Below are 19,758 nucleotides of genomic sequence, written 5' to 3'. Positions count from 1 at the left end.
CCACCGCAGGGACAGTTCATTTCAGTTCAGTCGCTCAGTCGTGTCCAACTCTTTGTGACCCCATGGACTGCAGCACACCAGACCTCCCTGTCCATCACCAACTCCCAGAGGCCACCCAACCCATGTCCATCAAGTCGGTGATGCCATCCAACCATCTCATCCTCTGTCGTCCCCTTCTCCTCCTGCCCTCAATCTTTCCCAGCATCAGGGTCTTTTCCAATGAGTCAGCTCTTCCCATCAGGTGGCCAAAGTACTGGAGTTTCAGCTTCAGGCTCAGTCCTTCCAATGAACACCCAGGACTGATCTCCTTTAGGATGGACTAGTTGGATCTCCTTGCAGTCCAAGGGACTCTCAAGAGTCTTCTCCAACGCCACAGTTCAAAAGCATCAACTCTTCACCACTCAGCTTTCTTTATAGTCCAACTCTCACATCCATACATGACTACTGGAAAAACCATAGCCTTGACTAGCTGGACCTTTGTTGACAAAGTAATGCCTCTTCTTTTTAATATGCTGTCTAGGTTGGTCATAAATTTCCTTCCAAGAAGTAAGCATCTTTTAATTTCACGGCTGCAGTGACCATCTGCAGTGATTTTGGAGCCCAAAAAATAAAGTCAGCCACTGTTTCCATTGTTTCCCCATCTATTTGCCATGAAGTGATGGGACCCAGATGCCATGACCTTAGTTTTTTGAATGCTGAGCTTTAAGCCAACTTTTTCACTCTCCTCTTTCACTTTCATGAAGAGGCTCTTTAGTTCTTCTTCACTTTCTGCCATAAGGGTGGTGTCATCTGCATATCTGAGGTTATTGATATTTCTCCCAGCAATCTTGATTCCAGCTTGTGCTTCATTCAGCCCAGCGTTTCTCATGATGTACTCTGCATATAAGTTAAATAAGCAGGGTGACAGTCTACACCCTTGACATACTCCTTTCCCAATCTGGAACCAGTCTGTTGTTCCATGTCCAGTTCGAACAGTTGCTTCCTGACCTGCATACAGGTTTCTCAAGAGGCAGGTCAGGTGGTCTGGTATTCCTATCTCTTTTAGAATTTTCAACAGTTTATTGTGATCCACATAGTCAAAGACTCTGGCATAGTCAATAAAGCAGAAATAGATGTCTTTTTCTGGAATTCTCTTGCTTTTATGATGATCCAACAGATGTTGGCAATTTGATCTCTGCTTCCTCTGCCTTTTCTAAAACCAGCTTGAACATCTGGAAGTTCATGGTTCACATATTGCTGAAGCCTGACTTGGAGAATTTTGAGCATTACTTTACTAGCGTGTGAGATGAGTGCAATTGTGTACTAGTTTGAACATTCTTTGGCATTGCCTTTCTTTGGGATTGGAGTGAAAACTGACCTTTTCCGGTTCTGTGGCCACTGCTGACTTTTCCCAATTTGCTGGCATATTGAGTGCAGCACTTTCACAACATCGTCTTTTAGGATTTGAAATAGCTCATCTGGAATTCCATCACCTCCACTAGCTTTGTTCATAGTGATGCTTGCTAAGGCCCACTTGACTTTGCATTCCAGGATGTCTGGCTCTAGATGAGTGATCACACCATTGTGATTATCTGGGTCATGAAGATCTTTTTTGTACAGTTCTTCTGTGTATTCTTGCCACCTCTTCTTAATATCTTCTGCTTCTGTTAGGTCCATACCATTTCTGTCCTTTATTGAGCCCATCTTTGCATGAAATGTTCCCTTGGTATCTCTAATTTTCTTGAAGAGATCTCTAGGCTTTCCCATTCTGTTGTTTTCCTCTATTTCTTTGCATTGATTGCTGAGGAAGGCTTTCTTATCTCTCCTTGCTATTCTTTGGAACTCTGCATTCAAATGGGTATATCCTGCTTTTTCTCCTTTGCTTTTCACTTCTCTTCTTTTCACAGCTATTTGTAAGGCCTCCTCAGACAGCCATTTTGCTTTTCTGCATTTCTTTTTCTTGTGGATGGTCTTGATCCCTGTCTGCTGTACAGTGTCACAAACCTCCATCCATAGTTCATCAGGCACTCTGTCTGTCAGATCTAGTCCCTTAAATCTATTTCTCACTTCCACTGTATAATTGTAAGGGATTTGATTTAGGTCATACCTGAATGGTCCAGTGGTTTTCCCTACTTTCTTCAAAAAAGGAGGGACAGCCAAACCCTAATCTAGGAGGCTCCATATCTTGCTCAGCACAAACTCTTCTTGGCTTTCAATAAGAACCACCATGTTACTCTCAGGAAGGCGTTCTCCGCCTTCCTGAAGCCCCCTCCCACTCCCCTCACTGAAAGAAGCCTCGGCAGGCCTGCACTGAGCCCATCCGCCTCTAGGGGGAGCGCCCGCCTCACCGAAGAAGAGGCAAGTGTCTTTGAAGGCCGCCCCCCCAGCCCCTTCCTCTGCGGGGACAGTCCTAGGAACTCGGAGCTCAGATGCTTACATCTTTCTCCAGAGCCCCTTTTCCCAGTTCTGATGTGCCTGCCGGGCCTTGCCATTCTGGAGAAGGTGTGGATGTTTTCCTTTTGATCAAAATGGCAGTGCTCCTTCTAAAAGGAGTTGCCTGTGTGCTAAGTTGCTTCAGTCCTGTCCAACTGTTTGTGACCCGGTGGACTGTAGCCTGCCAGGCTCCTCTGTCCATGGGATTTCCCAGCTAAGAATACCATTTCCTTCTCCAGGGCTACCATTTCCCCCTCTAGGGGATTTTCCCCACCCAGGGATCCAACCGGGGTCTCCTGGGTCTCCTGCATTAGCAGGAGTGTTCTTTACCACTAACGGCACCTGGGAAGCCCCCGAAAGGAGTTACTGAGGTTAACTAAAAATGACAATCTTCTTCATATTAGCTACATTTGGGACTGCGGACGCTCCCTGTAGGATTCTGGGATGAGGAAAGCAAAACCGTGGCCATTTCCCAGCAATGAACGGGACAATATTACAGAAGTTAAACTATTTTTATATCATTTTAACCCATGGAATTACTTAGGCCTTTCTACATTTTAGCATTGTTCACCTTACGTGTTGCAAGGATGATGAAAGAGTAATTCTATCTGATACTAAGTGCATTTCTTACATATCTGTCTTAAAGTGAGCAAAGGTGACTAAGAAGTGCCTCCAGGGAATCCTACAAGTCCTCCCTGTTGCTCCCACCCACTTGAGAAAACATAATGCACTGATTCCTGGGGACCTGCCGTCCCAGGCGGGAGCCGCCCGAGCGCATGGCCAGGCCCCCGGGACAGCTCTGCCCCAGCCACCCTGCCTCACCTACACCCACTCACCTGGCTGACCTCCCCTGCTCATCACGGGGCCTGATCAGTAAGTGCCTGTATACCCGCCCCAGGCCTAGCTAGAGTTTGCTCTAATCTTTGTATCAGAATGTCACCACTGAGACAGTTGATCAAAGGGGCTGTGAGGGGCGTGCTCCTCTGCTGGTTTCCCTGGTAACTGATGTGCCCACCTCATTTCAATCCCTCCTAGGACTGCCAACCTCAGTCTTCCCCTGCCCACCCCAGTGAAGCCTGCCACCTTGTTCTGCCCACCACCTGCCGCCTGAGGTGGGATGTCTGTCACCCCAGGAGCTGGCTTCAGGTGTATAAGCTCCCCCATCCATGGAACCACTGACGTCTCAGTCGCTGACTCTGGGCTCTTTCTTCAGTCCAGGCAAGTTCAGGGTTTGGTCAGGACAATGACCAAACTCTTTAAAGACCATCAGCTCCAAAACTCAGATGCTCCAGTGGGACAGGGTACCAACCCCCACTCTCCCCCCTTAATCTCCATACCAGTTCTCCACACGGGTGGGAAACTCGTCCTGGAAAGAAAGGAAAAGTCAAGGTCTCCCTGGCATGGTCTGTCACCAGGCTGGGCTGCTATGGGGTACCTCATGGCACCTTCACGAACATTTCTCTACCTAACCTCCAGGGAACTTACTCGAAATCCCTGGTTGGAGGTGGAGGGTTACGGAAAAACAAAACAAGTAGTCTGTGTTTGTAACTTTTTACCAGGCAAACCATTTCCTTCCACAACTTGGTGGTGGAGGTTTGAGGGCAAATGAAGTATTATTAGTGGGAGGGACCTCATTTACCAAATCAGGCCTCAGCATGTTTGGTAACATGTTCCCACGAGGGGTGGGAACCACCCCTACAGGCCACTGAGGAGGAGCAGGGGTTCAAAGGTGCTGCTGCTCTGCTCATTGGGAGCCTGGAGCAACAGATGACCTCATGTTCAGTTTCTGGAGGCATCCCTCTAAACTGCTGTGCAAGCTGGGGTGACCTAAGTTACCCCAACCTCTACAGTAATTCCAGTTTTGTCTCCTGTGGTCAGTAGGACCTCAAACAACAATCAGCTGTGCCCCTATTACTCAGAAAATTCCAGAGTGCAGTGTGTGTGTGTGTGTGTGTGTGTGTTTAGATGTGTCTGTGTTTAGATGTGTCTGTGTTCAGATGTCGGTAAAGGCAATGGCACTCCACTCCAGTACTCTTGCCTGGAAAATCCCGAGGACGGAGGAGCCTGGTAGGCTGCAGTCCATGGGGTCGTGAAGAGTCAGACATGACTGAGCTCCTTCACTTTCACTTTTCACTCTTATGCATTGGAGAAGGAAATGGCAACCCACTCCAGTGTTCTTGCCTGGAGAATCCCAGGGATGGGGTCGCACAGAGTCGGACAAGACTGAAGTGACTTAGCAGCAGTAGCAGCAGTGTTCAGATGTGTGTCTATGTTCAGATGTATGTGTGTGTGTGTGTGTTTAGAAGAGAAAGAAGAAACTAGGAATCAGAACACGATTTATTTCTAAAGTTAACGTGGAAAAATCTCTGACCTCACAGAAAGTGGCTTCTAAGAGCAGAAACTTTCAGGCCAGTTAGAAAGCAATACTTTCTGTATGCAAAAGCAGCAGCATGTCCATTGCGGGTCATCCGAAACCAATTTAAAATGTGCTTCCTGCACGCAGGGTCAGCTCTACGCTGCCATACTGTACTCTGAGAAATGAGATGTGCTTTGGGCAGTCCGAGAAGGGAAAGGAGCGAGTGCCCGTGATTGTGACCTGTGTTTTTGGATGGGGTTGTGTGGAACCAGCACACACGTGCTAACAGAAACTGGGATAAACACTGAAGTTCATGGTCACTTATGTGATTCACACGTGCGAACATCATGTATGTGCTATGCTGTGCCAAGTTGCTCCAGTTGCGTCCAACTCTTCGCAACCCTGTGGACCACAGCCCGCCAGGCTCCTCTGTCCATGGGATTCTCCAGGGAAGAATACTGGAGTGGGTTGCCAGGGAATCTTCAGGGGATCTTCCTGACCCAGGGATCGAACCTGTGCATTTTCAGGTGGGTTCTTTACTGTGAGGCTGCCAGGCTTAACACCATGACAGGCGGCCTGGACCTAAGTTTCAGCTTCCCCCGAAATGGTAAGATTCCCTACCCCCATCAGGTAACCTGGAGCCAGCCAATCAATATGTGCCCAGTAAGAATCAAAGGGAAAGCTGAAAAGCCCGCGAATGCCCAAGTTTGAAAAAAGCCCGTGGAAGTTTGTACCAATAAAATTGCTTTGCAAACATGTAACCAATCCGCTTAAGCCAGCTACTAACCGCTTATGCATACCCTATAAATTTGGGTAACAGCTTCGGCTCAGGGCTCTCTGATCCTGCACCACTGCGTTGGTTGTGGCAGGAGCCCTGGCTCGAGTCAGTAATAAACTTCCCTTTTTGCAAATTGCATTGTCTTGGAAGCCTTCTCTCTTCCCGCTTGGGGATTCGGACATCGGGCATAACATTTACCACTAATGCCACCTGGAAAGCCCCATGTACATCATATATAGATTATTCTAATGTTCATTTTAATCTCTTACGAGCAGCTCCTTACTTCTAGTCAGTGTTAACTGAAACCCATGGGTCATAATCTGTAGAAACTGAAATTAGAAAAGAACTATGTAGCATAATTTGAAAATATTAATAGCAACTATTTGATAAATTATAGCTCCATATTCTGAACAAGAGCATCAGAAAGAGCCTTTAACATGGAGAATGAAGACAGCTCACGACCACAGCTATCTTAAATAAAACTAGAGTATAAACGTCAGTGTTTTGGTATCAGGTAAGAATAGAATTACCAAGTGCATAAGGCAGGAATGTCAATGTGTAATATCTTTAAAAAAAAGAAAAAAAAACCTGTTTCCCACAGACAGGCTTAACAAAGTTATTAACAATTAATCGTATTAACATTTGCAAAGCTCTTAAGAGTTTTTGAGGCACTTCATTATTTCACTCTGTCAATGTGACTGAGATAGCTTTCTACAAAACAGAAATTCGACAGGAGTGTAGGCAGGAGGAAAGGTTAAACAGGAGAAGCAGATGAATTTGCTCAACTAGTCAAAATATTTAATTAATTTGTTTGAAACAAAATAGCTTGGATTCTATACCCCCCGACTGTCTGTCTTCTTGGGCAGAAAAAGGGCAAGAATAATTTCCATGTATATGCATCAGCAGTGAGTTCACAGTAAAAGAAATAAAACTCTACGCTTTATTAGAAGAAAATCTAACAGACCACAAATGGCACTTCCTACACATGGGCTGCTCCAGCGGGGCTCTGAGGGGGGACTGGGCTTTGCCCAAGGCTGATGTCCAGGCACAGCAACTCCCAGCAGAGCAGTTCTTCTGCCCTTTGCCCCTCCCTTGGCAGTGGTGTCTTCTTTTGTGTCTCTGGACATCAAAGCCTTGGACTGACCCTAATTCCTCCTTCCCACCCCCGTTCTAACTCTCGTTTGCTCCCCGAGTCTCCTTTGTCTGCTTCTGTGGACTCCACTCAATTTCCTGTGGCGATGCCAGGCGCCCACCCTCTGCAGAGTCTGACACTCCTCAGGTTCTCCTTAAACCTCTGGGGGGTGGTCTCCCCTGCAGTGCATTCAGCTCAGACTGTAGAGGGCATTGGGGGCCTGCAAACACGACCCTCCCTGAGCTTCCAACTATATCGCCACACCTGCTGCGGAATCCATGTGAGCTGCAGCACCTGCCTTGCTCCCAGTCCCTGCCTAGGGGCCTGTAACCTTCTCCTGGGAAAACCCCTCATCCTCGGGCCTGTCTCTAGTGTACCCCCGTGAACCCTTTCCTGCTCCCCCTGTAACTTGCCATGGCCCCCCTCCCCTCCTCAGGCTCTTACATCACAGTGACCTTTCCCTTCCCCCAGGGGTGGATGGCGTGCACCCTGAAGGCAGGGACCACACTTCTTACTGCTTTCCCGATGGGCTAGCACAGCACCCTCTTACTGGAGACGTTCCATCTCTGCTGAACCATGCAGAGAGTCATGTGCATGTTTTTTTATAGAGAACAAGTGTGAAGGCAGGTGAAGTCATTCTTGGCTCAAGTCTATAAAAAAAGAAGGAGGCCTCCGGTTCACTCAAAACACCGTTACTCACTCTCCTAACGAGCGACCAACAGCCAGCAAGTGAGTCAGCTCGGGGATGGGATTCAAAACTGAGAGAGACTTGAGGCTGAGTCACCCCAGCAGCCGGGCGGTCCTGTCCAGATTTTCATCTGAAAGGACGACCGAGCGGCCACAGGAACAAGCAGGTGAGCCCTGGCAGATGCCACAGCTGGACAGACAGCCCAGAGCTGGGTCTCTAAGCGTGGCAGGTGGCTCATTGGTATGTGCAGCAGAGGCCAGAGAGCAGGCTGATCAGACCCCACAGCTGCAGAAATTCAGGCCTCGTGAGGAATGTTCTCCACAGGGCTGTGTATTCAAGAGGGTGTGCGTGTGTGACATGAATGCATGAGATGCTTTCATGCTGTCTGTAGAGCATGTGTGTGCATGCTCAGTTGCTAAGTTGAGTCTGACTCTTTGCAACCCCATGGACGGTAGTCCGCTAGGCTCCCCTCTCTGTGGGGTTTCCCAGGCAAGAAAACTGGATCACTGGGAAAGACCCTGATGCTGGGAAAGACTGAAAGCAGAAGGCAAAGGGGGTGGAAGAGGATGAGATGGTTAGATAGCATCACTGACTCAATGGACATGAATTTGAGCAAACATCCTCCTTCCTCCTCCCAGGGATCTTCCTGATTCGCAGACTGAACCTGTGTCTTCTGCACTGGTGGGCAGCTTCTTCACCAGAGCCACCCAGGAAGCCTGCCTCTGTAGCAGAAGGAAGGTGTTAGATACAGTGCAGAACTTAGCCACACTTTCTTTGCTGTTGACCTTTTTATTTTGCAGAGAATTCTTTAAGACTGAGCACATTCTAATTGATGAATAACTCAACTCAGTAACTATTTATGAGTCTACACTGAATTTTAAAGTGTTCAAACAGGAAAGAAGCCTATCCCATTTTTTTCAAAAGGGTGAGAAAGAATCAAATGTTTTAAAGTCATCTGGATTCAGTTTAAAAAAATCTTTTTTCCTGAGAGTTATGATGTTTGAAGATTTTGAATATAAGTTTTCTCACTAGCATAGAATTTGATAAAGGAGCTTAGGAGCAGTTTGGTAAGATAGTCTTGGTCCTTTTATCTGACTGGGGCCACAATGTTCGCCGGAACATGCAATAATCTCATTTCTGAGCAGTGCTCTAGTTATGCCAGAGAAAAGAACAAAGAGATGATCAGCCTGTGAAAAGGCATGGCAGGAGGGAGGAAGGGAGATTAGAAGCAAGAAGAAAATTAGAAAGGAAGGGAGCGTGCATGGAGAATAGAGAGAAAGACAGGAAGAAAGATGATTGTAGGAGAGCAAGACCCAGAGAGACAGGGGCTTCAGAGGTACCTGGTGTGTCTGGGATTATCAAAGGGGATGAAGGCTCTGCCATCAATGGAAGTGCAAGGAGAAACAAAGTCATGTGGACATAGCTGTGTGGGGCACCCACATTTTCCAAAAAGCAACAGAGGACCCCAAAGTTACATAGTTTAGACAAACTGTGACCTGAAGAAAGTACCATAGCAATTAAAAAAAAAAAAAAAAAGCCACCACGACTTAAGTTTCCAACCACTAGGCCTGCGGTGAGATTCTTAGTCTATTATGTCCTTCAATCCTGATGCCAACCTGGGGGCAGGCACTGGCAGACCCACGTTACAGATCAGGTTCCTGAGGGCTGTGGGGTAAGGAGCTGGTCTAAGATTGTGTGTCTGGTGGTGGAGCCAAGGTCTGACCTCAGCAGACTCCTTCATTCACTCCTTTATCTACTCATTCATTCTCTTCCCAGATGTTCCCTGCTGGGCATAGCCAAGCTCCTGGATGTCAGTTACTGGAAGGAACTGGAAAAGAAGACAAATTCCTTGCTCTCAGGACCGTATCATCTAGCAAACCCTGCCCTGAGGCATGTGGTCCAGGAAGGTGTGGGTGGAGGAGAGAGAAGGGCCACGGGGGTAGGACCACAGCTCTGCCATCTTGCTGGGCAAACAGAAAAGAACTCACAGCACTGAGCCTCAGACTTCACGCTCATATGTGGGAACCCTCTCAGTTTAAGTCCTGGCCTACAGCAGAAAGTCAGTATCCCCTCTTTCCTTCCCCGTCGGGAGGAGAAGGTGAGAAGGTGAGGAGAAGACCATCAAGAGGTTGTCTGAGAACCCCAGTGACAGACTCGAAGTCCAAGTCTATCTCTGGTAACTGGCAGGCACTCCAGGTGGGGACCACAGACTCTGTTTAGGGTCCCAAAGGGTCTGTGCATGGCAATTCTAGCAACAAGCTCAGCCCCTGCCACGAGGGCTGCCATAAAATACAGGATGCACAGTTAAATTTGGATTTCAGATAAACAACAAATATTTTCAATGTATAAGTATACCCCGTACACTATTTGGGGCATACTTATACTAAACGTTTTCCATTATTTATCTGAAATTAACTTTGACTGAGCATCTTCTTTTTTTTCCTCTCTCTCTAAATGAAGCAACTCTAAAACCAGGCAAACTTCTGCCTTGATCAGGAACAAACTGCTCCCACATCCTCCCTTTTCAGCCCACTGAGATGCTCCAACTCTTCTCTGTACTGGAGGTTATATCTCTCATCCCCTGGTTCTCTACTTTTTCTCTTTCTTTTTTTCTCTGCATCTCTCATGCAACCCCTTTCACTCCTACCAAATCAACATATGAAGCCTCCGGAGCAGCCCCGATAGGTCCAGAATTCGATTCCATGGTCATAAATGATGCTGCTGTGGGGTCTGTGTGTGTGCATGTGCCTGCTATGTTCACCTCCTAACATGAGGACTATGTCAACCCCACCTCACTGGGAAGACACCTGGAAAGTTCCCTAGTAGCATGAATTATGTTTGCATCCACAATAATGGAAGATGCTTAGATCCTCTGAGTAGAATCAGTTGCTGCATAAACTGAGAGAACAGCTTTGAGTTCATCCAGTAAGCACCACAATCAAAAGCCACGAGCTAGAAACCCTTTGTTTTAAGTCACACTGCGTGAAAAGGACCTGAAAGTGTGGGTCACGGTTTCATCTGTCTGAGGACACCTTTATATGTACTCGGGACTTTCCACCTCCAGTTTCAGGGCCGAGTGGACAACGGGTAACTGGTGGGAACCCGCGGTAAGCACAGGGCACCTGGCTCGGTGCTCTGTGGTGACCCGGGGGGGCGGCGGGGAGAGGCGCAAGGGAGACTCAAGAGGAGGGGACACATACATGACCGATGCACACTGTTCAGCAGACGCTAACACAACAGTGTCAAGTAATTATTCCCCAATTAAAAACAAAACAAAACAAAAAAATGGAAGGTGGCAAACATCCAGTTAGTTTCAGGGGCATCCCCAGCAGTGTTCCTGGCTACCATCCTACAATGAGACAGGGAGCTTGGTACAGAGGGAAAAACCATGCGCTGAGAAAGTTCCGCTACTAAAACACTCTCAGGTGAAACTAAACAATGCACTTAACAGTGAGTCCATGGCCTGGGACGAGCTCGTTTATCACTGTGGACTGTGAGAAGGGAAAGTTCTGACCAGCGCCTGTCTGGGGACCACACTGTGAGCGGCACAGGTGTAAAAGACCCCAGAATTTTATATGCCGCACCCGAAATAAAATAACACAAATGGGGAGCTCTCCCCTTTCCGCCCATCTTGTGGACCAAAGATCCTCTTATTCCCCTGAAGTAAAGACATATATATATATGTATATACACACACAGCATTCTGACAAGCTAACTTAGTATCTATCCACACAACCATGCCCCCAGATTAGAAAGAGGAGGAAGGGGTGCTTACTCTTCTTGTCGCAAGTCGTTGACACTGCGGTCCAAGGAGATCATGTCACTAGCCACCATATTAAATCCAAACTCTTTAATGCTGGCTTGAACTGCGTGTTTGAATTCTGGTCCCAGAACCAATGGCTTGGCTTTCTCTCCAGGCCCACCGACCACTCCGGGAGGCTCAGGCTCTTTGGGATCAAAGTTACCGAGGACCCCCGGGCGGAGCACAGGATCACGGTAGGTGAAAGTCTGGGGTTTAAACGTGAGATATTGCCTCTGCATGATGTCTTTCTGATTCTCTCCTCCGGAGCGGTGCTCTTGTTCATGTCTGGCCTTGTTCCTTCTTCGAATAGACTCCAAGTCCACTTCTACGCCTTCCACATGAGGCCAGGGCACCACGGGTTTGAATCTGTCATCCCCGAGGGCTAGTCCGTTGCCCCCTCTGTCAGGCATGGGATTATTAACAGCTCTGTCTTCCTACACAAAAGGGAGGGGGGGCATACAGTGAGTACATGAAGGCAACCACAGCAGAGTTTATGACACCAATGTGCACATTTTAAAAACAGCCCAGGTAATGATAAAATGGTATGAATCATGAAACTAAAGCAGGCCATGAACCAGGACCCCCTCATCAGAGGAAACCATTCCTGGAGAGGAACGGCATACCAGCAACAGAATAATTCTTTGCCCCTGTTGTTGTTTAGTCTCTCTCTCATGTCCAAATCTTTACAACCCCATGGACTGCAGTCCACCAGGCTCCTCTGTCCATGGGATTCTCCAGGCAAGAATACTGGAGTGGGTTGCCATTTCCTCCTCCAGGGATCTTCCCAACCCAGGGATAGAACTGGGGTCTCCTGCATTGACAGGTGGATTCTTTACCACTCAGGCACCTGGGAGGCCCAATTCTTTGCCTTACCGTTCCAAAATAAAGGGGTGGATGCATTTTTTACTTCTCTCCGCATAAACTCAACTCTCTATCAACAACCCCTTAATAAAGCACATTGCTGGACTTCCCTGGTGGCTCAGTGGTAAAGAATCCGCCTGTAATGCAGGAGACCCTGTTTTGATCCCTGGGTCGGAAAGATCCCCTAGAGAAGGGAATAGCAACCCACTCCAGTATTCTGGCCTAGAAAATTCCATGGACAGAGGAGTCTGGCGGGTTACAGTCCATAGGGTCACAAGAGTCAGATATGACTGAGTGACTAACCCTTTCAAAGCACATCGTTACAGGCTGGAGCAGTGAGGCTCTAAGACCTTTGACCAAAGCAGGCACTTAACAGGTCCTGTGTGTGGTGTGGTTTTCCCAGTTGTCTGGTGGACGAGGAATATGACTTTCTGTCAGTCATATGGCCACATGGTGTGGTGGTGCTGGGTGTCAGCCCGCCCAAGGCTGGCTTAGTGGCCCAAATGGCAGAGGACGGGGGCTGGGCTATGATCTTGACAGCCCCCACTGAGTATTTCTGCTCTGGGAGAGTTTAGCTGAGTTCAGAACTATAAAACAAGCTCTGACGACCGTAACCAAGGCTAACAGAGCTCTTAAACCACACCCAGGACCTAGCTGGCCCCGTTCCAAAGGTGGCCCCAGGAAAACCGGATTCTGTGTGCATGAATGTTCCAGAAGGCTGGCCTCCCTTTCTGTCCAGACGCTCCTCGTCAGCTGCACAGATCTTCCTGTCAGAAGCCCTGCATGCTTCTGTCCCTGGGGTCACGTGTGAAGTTTCTGTTCAGTCAGCGCCAGTCTTTGTACAGCCCTGTTTCTCAGCGTCAGCCGCACCTCAGTGGCGTTAAATACACTGACGTCAGCGTCCCACCCCTCAGATACCAAGATTGAATGGGTGGGAGCGTTTGGAGTTTTAAGAACGCCCCAGGTGTTTTCAATATGCAGCAGGCTTGGGCTCCAATGGCTTAAAGGCAGGGCTGCCGGCTGTAACCGGAAGAGGAAGCTACAGGCTGTGTGTGGCCAGTCTAGGGCGGGTGAGTGGGTCAGAACCAGGACTGCAGCCCCGGCTAACAGACCTGCCACCCTCCCTCCCCATCAAGCCAGGATCCCCCGAGTCCTGAAGAGAGTCATAGAAGAGTTCAAAACCGTCTGACCGACATTTTTCTACAGTGTTAGAGCTATTTTGAAAAGTCAAGTTAAAGACTTTGGAGAGTGCAGAAGTAAGGCTGATACGCAGGCTGCTGTTCAGTGGTGGTATATTTAGAGACAAGGGTCTCTTTGGAAAGTCAGCCAATTCAAATGAGAATATAGTCAATGTCAAAGTTTTGTAAGGGCTAGCTGAGGACTAAATTGAGAGAGTTCAAAAAAGAACTTAACAAATGTATGTTGAGAGTCCGTCGGACTGCAAGATCAAACGAGTCAATCCTAAAGGAAATCAACCCTGAATATTCACGGGAAGGACTGATGCTGAAGCTGAAGCTTCAGTATTTTGGCCACCTGATGTGAGGAGCTGACTCACTGGAAAAGACTCTGATGCTGGGAAAGATTGAAGGCAGGAGGAGAAGGGGACGACAGAGGATGAGATGGTTGGATGGCATCACCGACTTGATGGACATGAGTTTCGGCAAACTCCAGGAGATAGTGAAGGACAGGGAAGCCTGGCATGCTGCAGTCCATGGGTTCGCAGAGTCAGACACGACTTGGCAGCTGAACAACAATCTCTTTGTTTAGGTAATACTCTAAGCATGTGATACAACATTCATAGGATCCTTAACGGTATATCATGAAAGGCAATCTTCCTGCCTTCCCTCTGGTACAGGCACTCACAGCCGGCATTTCCTTGTGAATCTTCCAGGTATAAACACACATGGGCATGGATGACGAGAACTTTTTGCTGAACAAGAGACACAGATTTTTACTGACCCATTAATTTTAAGAAGGAACCATAAGATGTTACAACCAGTTCAAAGGTGAATCCTTTGAATGACCTGGTGAAGAACAGATAAACATATAAACATCAAGAATGCTGCAAAGAATTGACAAATAGATGCATACCCAGAGGGCAATAACCAACTGCATTCCACAGGATACGGTTTCCATTTCAATGGACAAGACTCTTGCGCGTTACTATCAGTTTTCTATCATTTACAGGATTGTGAAACAGGTTGGAGTTCATGCAGGGATGAGATAACCGGCAAAGCTGAGTTGGAAAATGCACCCAGTAACCTTTTGGATCCATTTCAAAGTTTTCCCACAATTTTCATCCTATAACACAGAACTAAGTGCAACATGCAGCACCTCGTCCGACCATCTAAGAGGATGCCTTTGTTCAGGTACACGTAGATAAGCCTTTTGCACCAGGCTTCTGACCACTGCCCACCTGAGTCAAGTAGCAGGCACTTGTTGTTTAGTCGCTAAGTCAAATCCAATTCTTTGCGAGCCCATGGAATGTGACCCATCAGGCTCTTCTGTCTACGGGGTTTCCCAGGTAAGAATACTGGAGTGGGTTGCCACGTCCTCCTCCAGGGGATCTTCCCTACCCAGGGATCAAACCCTCGTCTCTTATGTCTCCTGCACTGGCAGGCAGGTTCTTTACCCCTAGTTCCACCATGGGAAGCCCATGGGAAGTACTGCAATAAACAAATTAAAATAGAGAAGTCCTTATAAAACTCTAAGATACCAGACTCAAGTTGCTGATGTTGAACCAAGAACCCCACAAAAAGAAGGAAGACTCAGTCTCTCCCTTCAACTTTTCACATCAAGGCTCCAGTGAACTAGTAACTGGAGAGGAAAAGAGTAAGGGGAGGGAAACAGGTTCAGAAAAGTAGACTGAACAGGTCATCAGCCGTCCTAGGACATCCTCTGTGGTGTCTGATATCCCACTGGAGGAAAGCTGCTTATGGGAAGAATGTGGAACATGACAGTGAGTGATATCTAGGTGCCCAAACCAGGAGACATCTGTTGTGGTTCGGTGGGCAGGTACTGATGTGAGACTCACAAATATAAACATTTCTCAGGCTCACCCACCTCAACAAGAGAATGTTTAATGGATTCAAACCTCATGCTCATCTTTCTTCAAAAGTTGTTTTGATCTTCCCTTTGTCTAACCTTTGACTTTTCTATTTTTTGGTCATGCCATGTGACTTGTGGATCTTAGTTCCCTGACTAGGGATCAAACCCGGGCCCTTGGCAGTGAAAGCAGAGTCCTAACTGCTGGACTGCCAGGGAAGTCCCCAGCCTTTGACTCCTGGTATTGCATGTAGATCTTTTAGGAGCCTGCCTGTTCTCTTCCTCATTCTAGCATCTCTCCATCTCCCCAGCAAGGTGACCAGGTTCATTTGATCTTTCCTCCCTCTGTGTCCTCAGCCCACATCTTGCTTCTCATCTCTGGGTCCACAGTCAAAGGCTTCCTGAACATTTCTACTGGGGTCACCCTGGCACCTAAACTTAAGATGCCCTGGAAGGAACTTGCTGTGATTCCACGGCACACACCTGCTTCATTCACTGTCTTCCCCACCTCAGGGCTGGGAACTCCCATCCACTCAACTGATCAAACTCAAGTCCTCCATTTCATCCCCAGCCTCCTGTTCTCACATCTGAACAATCACCGACTCCTGCCTGTCCCACTGCCCGTGTGGCTCCAGATTCTGGCCATTTTCTCCACACCCTCGCTGTAGTGAAATAAGATTCGTATTTTATAGCAGGACAAGAAAAAGTTAAAGAACAACAAAAATTTAAAGAAGAACAAAAGCTCTTCGCTGCTTTTTGCCCCCCTCCCTCCCCTCCACTATGCATCACATATCTGCATTATGCATCAACCAGACCTCCCCCATCAACAGAAATACCTGCTTAGTCCCAAAGAGCAGCATTCTCCTAGCATCAACAAAACAGCTCCTTAAAGATAACATTCCTTCTTGAACGTGTAAGGGTTCATGTGACCCATGACAATGATACTTAGATCTGGATTGCATAAACTGTCAGTAAGACCTCATTTGATATCCAGCCCTCTGTCTAAAATACTCACATACCTGTGCCTTGACTTCTAACAGGTGGAACAGTTCTCAAATGCACTTTCTTAGATTATTATCCTCAAATCTGGCTCCCATAAAGTCTCCCATATCTTTCTTAGATCAACTAACTTTTTGTGGACACTGCAAAGGCCTAGGACAGGCCACACTCCCCTCTCAACAGGATTACTAGAAGAGGAAGAGCAGTGATGACTGCAAACACTCTGTCCTTAAGTGCTTCACACGTATTTATTGTAGTTGCTGTTCAGCCGCTCAGTCGTGTCCAACTCTGTGCGACCCCATGAACTGCAGCCTGCCAGGCTTCCCTGTCCTTCACTGTCTCCCGGAGTTTGCGCAAACTCATGTCCATTGAGTTGGTGATGCCATCCAATCATCTCTTCCCTCATGGCTCAGGCGGTAAAGAATTTGCTTGCAATGCAGGAGACCCAGGTTTGATCCCTCGGTCTGGAAGATCCCCTGGAGGAGGGAATGGCAACCTACTCCAGTATTCTTGCCTGGAGAATTCCATGGACAGAAGAGCCTGGTGGGCAACAGTCCATGGGGTCACAAAAAGTTGGACACGACTGAGCACATGCACACACACTATACAGACAAAACAGCCCACAGAGAAGTGACCTAATGTCAGGATCAGTACATGGCAGGGTGAAGTGTGCATCCAGGCCGAGCCATGCTCCTGATTCCTAGGTGTTAGCGCCTCCCATTCCAACGCTGCACTCACTGTCCTTCATCATTATCGTTCTGCAGCCAAAGCAGTGGTGATGGTGGTGGCTTAGTCCCTCAGTTGTGTCTGACTCCTTTGTGACCCCCTGGACTGTAGCATCCCAGGCTTCTCTGTCCATGGGATTCTCCAGCCAAGAATACTGGAGTGGGTTGCCATTTCCTTCTCCAGGGGATCTTCCCGACCCAGGGATCGAACCAGCATCTCCTGCATATCCTGCATTGGTAGGCAGATTCTTTACCACTGAGCCACCAGGGAAGCCTGTAGCCAAAGTGACTTCCCTGAAATTCAGGTATGAATGGGTCCCTTCTCCTGCTTGCAAGCTCCACGCTGGTCCTCTTCCCCAAGAGAGTGGATGCTCTTCCTGGGACATTTCCAGCTCCTGCCTGTACTCACCTCTTCACCTCACCCCCTGGAGCAGGAAGCACTCCAGGCTCTTGGACCACAGGGTCACTACCAAGAAGATGTTACTGTAGTGCCCAGAGCAGCCAGACAGGGTGGATGGGTAGGGCTGCGTTCCTGCAAAACCTCACGTACAAAGACAGGCAAATGGGGATAGATCTGCCCCTCCCCCTCCAACTCTGCACTAGACTCTAAGTTCCATGAAAGGGGAGGGACCACATCCATGGGATGCGCCACTGCACCCCCAGTGCTTCTGCCATGCGATCCTCAGTAAGCATTTACAAACAGATGCCTGGATCCCACCATTTCTGCCTGGTTTATGGAAGGGAGCCTGAGATGGAAAGGATGAGAATGGGGCACACGGACTGGGAAAGAGGGGCTCGATCAGAGAGAACCTTCCTGGCAATGCTCGAGGAATTCAGCAAGAGAAGAACTTCAGCATAGCACAGTGCTATGCTCTTAGTAACGCTATATAATAGTCACTGGAAAAAAATTGGATTTGCTCACTTCTCAAATCCAAAAGCAAAACCAATATGAGAACTATCTGCCTGACTTCAAGTCAATTAAGAAAAATCATGTCAAATCCCCCCGCTCTGTGATTCAAAGGATGCAGTGCGACAGTGTAATAGTAGTAAGCTCCCGGGAGAGAGAGGATACACGCTCCTCCTCCTGGGTGCTGAATGAGACCTGAGCTGGCCTTGTGACTCGCTGGCGTTCACACACCTTCAGAAGCACCAGCTGATTCCCTCTACAGTCGAAATCAACAGGTCACTGTGGACCAGAAATGGACGATGGAATCGGTGGGTCCTCTTCTAAGATCACTATGTCCATAAAGGTGGAAATGGACTGAAAAGCAGAATCACTTATTCCCAGAAGGAAACAGGGGACTGGCAGGAATCAGGTCTGACTGCTCACTTTACATCTCACAATTTACAAAGCTCCCCATCACCCCCAAATCACCTTTATGGTATCTTCCCGAGACAGTCATGCCCTGGTAGAAATGATACGAACACAGAGGAATTTAGAGCCAGTGAAAGTAATGCAGGCATGGCTCTGAAATGCCAGGGAAGCCTCGAAAGCTAAGCTGGTAATGAAGAGCTCCTGCACACACCAGAGGTCCTGAGAAGGCAGCTCTGCTCTGCGACGTGGCCGCCGCTGATGGCCGCTTGCAATTCGGTTGTCTTTCTGCCTGAGCCACAGAGCTTAGGACTTAACAGGTCAAACTAAATTCTATAGTTTAAAAGCCCTTTTGATGAAAAAAAAACACCTTTAATTAGAAAAATCACATCAGCATCCCTTCTCTAGCTGCACTTGATCATGCACCAAGAAGCCTAAGAAGTGGAAGAGATCAGGGAGGTGGGGTGGGGGGGGGGGGCGGTGGGCATAGTCAAGGAGTTCAGAAGACACAAGGGTGTGCCCATGGGCTGGGCATCCCCAGCCTGCCTGCGGCAGGATGTGGGTGGGGGCGCGGTCTCTCCCTGGCACCTAGAGCTAGATTCTGAGCTGGCCCTTCCCCAGCTGACATCCTGTGCTGATAAAGACCACCCCTCTGGCTCCTTCCAGAGAGCTGAGAGCTGACTGCACTGCACTGGGGATCAGTGGTCCATCTGGGTGTGGGAGGTGGGGGGTTGCTGTCAAGTAATTTGCTCAATCAGGGTTTAAAATGGATACACTCAAGATTAAACAGAGACCTTGAAAAGTGAAAAAGTCAAACGGTTAGTCAGGTCCGGTAGCCCTCCAGGCTCCTCTGTTCATGGGATTCTCCAGGCAAGAATACTGGAGTGGGTTGCCATTTCCTCCTCCAGGGGATCTTCCCGACCCAAGGATTGAACTGGGGTCTCCTGCATTACAGGCAGACTCTTTCCCATCTGAGCCACTAGGAAAACCCAAATAGAGACTTTACCAGTCCCTGAATATGTAGGATGCATTTTCTTATGGAAAAGGACCCTATTCAAATACATTTTAAGACCAATGGCAATGCCTCCATTGGCAATAAAGGCAGAACTAGAAACGGAGGAGGGTGTGGCTCATCAGTGAGAAAAAGGATTACCTTCTGATAAAAATAACAAATAAATTAAAAGTGCTTGGCAGTAATATTAGTAAGTCTGGGTAATAAAATCCATCATGTTTCCTCAGAAGCACATGGTACAATTTTAAACAAAATGTAGTTGAACCAAATTAATTGATCAAAATGGTTAAAACTGTGATAAAATTTACTTTGTAAAAACCATGTCGATAAGGAAGGGAAACTGCAAATTCCTTAGTAATATAAACTTTCCATTTTCAGCATAGAAATTAAAGTTACAACTGGAAAAGGGGGAGATTTCATCTAAGATCCTTCTCTGTATTAGCACTACCACCTCTAATGCTCTATTCTCTAAGTATGAAGTAAGTTCAAGCCAGCAGTTTTCTGAACTCTACCCCTCCCCTCAGGTCCCAGCATATTTCCAACACCGCCCTTCTCAAGCTGCCTTAGAATCTGTTCACAGGTTTCTCCCCAGACAAAGGTTCTCAGGGTGGTTATCTGTGTGTACACAGTAGGTAC

General features: G+C 47.8%; 1 protein-coding gene across 2 annotated transcripts in view; it reads right to left on the bottom strand.

The window, feature by feature from the left end:
- GALNT7 (polypeptide N-acetylgalactosaminyltransferase 7) overlaps positions 1 to 19,758 on the bottom strand; it is a 131,541-nt gene that overhangs the window by 51,905 nt on the left and 59,878 nt on the right. For both annotated transcript variants that reach the window (XM_061132205.1, XM_061132204.1), the window contains exon 2: positions 11,142 to 11,602. In XM_061132205.1, the coding sequence (XP_060988188.1) occupies positions 11,142 to 11,602 (461 nt within the window). The remainder of the gene's footprint in view (positions 1 to 11,141; positions 11,603 to 19,758) is intronic.

This window comes from Dama dama, chromosome 29 (assembly GCF_033118175.1).
Source record: "Dama dama isolate Ldn47 chromosome 29, ASM3311817v1, whole genome shotgun sequence".
NCBI lineage: Eukaryota > Metazoa > Chordata > Mammalia > Artiodactyla > Cervidae > Dama > Dama dama.
This window is presented reverse-complemented; position numbering and strand designations above follow the sequence as displayed.